General features: G+C 38.6%; 1 protein-coding gene across 1 annotated transcript in view; it reads right to left on the bottom strand. All coding sequences in view use genetic code 11, as the record gives it.

The window, feature by feature from the left end:
• EGR_11082 (hypothetical protein) overlaps positions 1 to 1,044 on the bottom strand; it is a gene marked incomplete at both ends in the record, with an annotated part of 3,640 nt that extends 2,596 nt beyond the window's left edge. Inside the window, one exon of the mRNA XM_024500331.1 lies at positions 1,021 to 1,044. Coding sequence (XP_024345255.1) covers positions 1,021 to 1,044 — 24 coding nt within the window. The remainder of the gene's footprint in view (positions 1 to 1,020) is intronic.
• Positions 1,045 to 1,338: the final 294 nt, after the last annotated feature.

The raw sequence follows: 1,338 nt of genomic DNA, 5'->3' as shown, positions 1-1,338 counted from the left end.
ATGAGAGCATCACCCTTAATCTTTTTGTATTCGTCACATCAAAATTACGAATTCAGCAATTCGGTTCCAGTGTAAACCACAAGCTCATCTGTTTTTGATAAGACAGATCATTAAAAGTGGTGAAAAATGGATGTTAGTAATGCCCCTCAACTTGTTTTTCAGGATGCTTGTATTGTGAGAGGTCTAACTTGACCTCATTTCTAGCATGGGTTAGCACTGTATTTGCAATAAAGCATCCAGGTCAAAAAAATAAACTTGCCAAAAAAGACGAGAATTTCAATGGGTGTGCATGCATTTTTTATTCACTGAGGGATTGTCTTCTCTTTTCTTATGTCCTTAGGTTTGCAATCGTGTGCGAAGGTGGATTTCTGCAAGCTCGGGTATAATAGTAGATTGCTTCTCTTGAAATAGGTGAATGAGGAAATCTAGACCGCTAGCACACTCCATCTAATCCTTGCTTATTTCAATCTATGCACAAATTTGCTGCAAACTGTAGGCATTAAATCAAGACCATCTCAGTGGAACCGAAGCACTGAAGCTATCAAATCACGTCAATTTACTTCATTAGCCACCCTACATTACTCGAGTGTGCATTGGTAAAGCATGTGGTTCCAGTGTACATGGCAGTGGCAGTGCGGCCATCTTTTGTCAGAACACATCTGTTTCGTATTTGCTTAACATGAGGTCATTTCTTCTGGACTGGTCTTAAAGCACTATAACAAAATGCATTTAACAGTGCCATTTGAGTGATAATTTGAAATAATACACCATCGCAAACAACAAATACACAGAAGTCGCACGCTGTTCAAATTGAGTTAAATATCACTTGCTAAAGACATCAGCACTTTTCAAGTCTACCTTGCGTCAGCTCTGCAGGACAGTAGTTTTATTACTTCATCACTATCGTAATTATTTGTGGCTTGTGGATCCTTAGTTTGGAAGCAAAACTCGTCTTTTCCTGCAGGTTATGTGCTCAAGTATTGAGAATATCTTAAAAGACTACTTTGTCCCACCTCTTACTTGAACAATTCCACTTAATTGCATGGCATTTCACCGTAACCACAGAAAATAACCATACTTATGCTTGCATTCTCTATGTCTTCACATCTTAATACTGATATACTTCTCAAAGATTAGTAAACATTTAATGCCGAATTTGAAAAGAAATCTAGGACGTACCTGGAGGCATCTGCTGTACCTCTGTCTGATGCACATAACCCACCACTTTTAGGGACAAACTGACCACTCTAATAAGCGCATGGTAGCACTTAGTGTTACATTCTTGCCGATCTAGTGGAATATGGAGCAATTTACTGCCAGTGTTTTTTAATAGAGTGG

Source organism: Echinococcus granulosus, assembly GCF_000524195.1.
Source record: "Echinococcus granulosus chromosome Unknown EG_S00368, whole genome shotgun sequence".
Lineage (NCBI taxonomy): Eukaryota > Metazoa > Platyhelminthes > Cestoda > Cyclophyllidea > Taeniidae > Echinococcus > Echinococcus granulosus.
The sequence above is the reverse complement of the archived record's forward strand: the minus strand, read 5'-3'. Positions and strand labels throughout refer to the sequence as shown.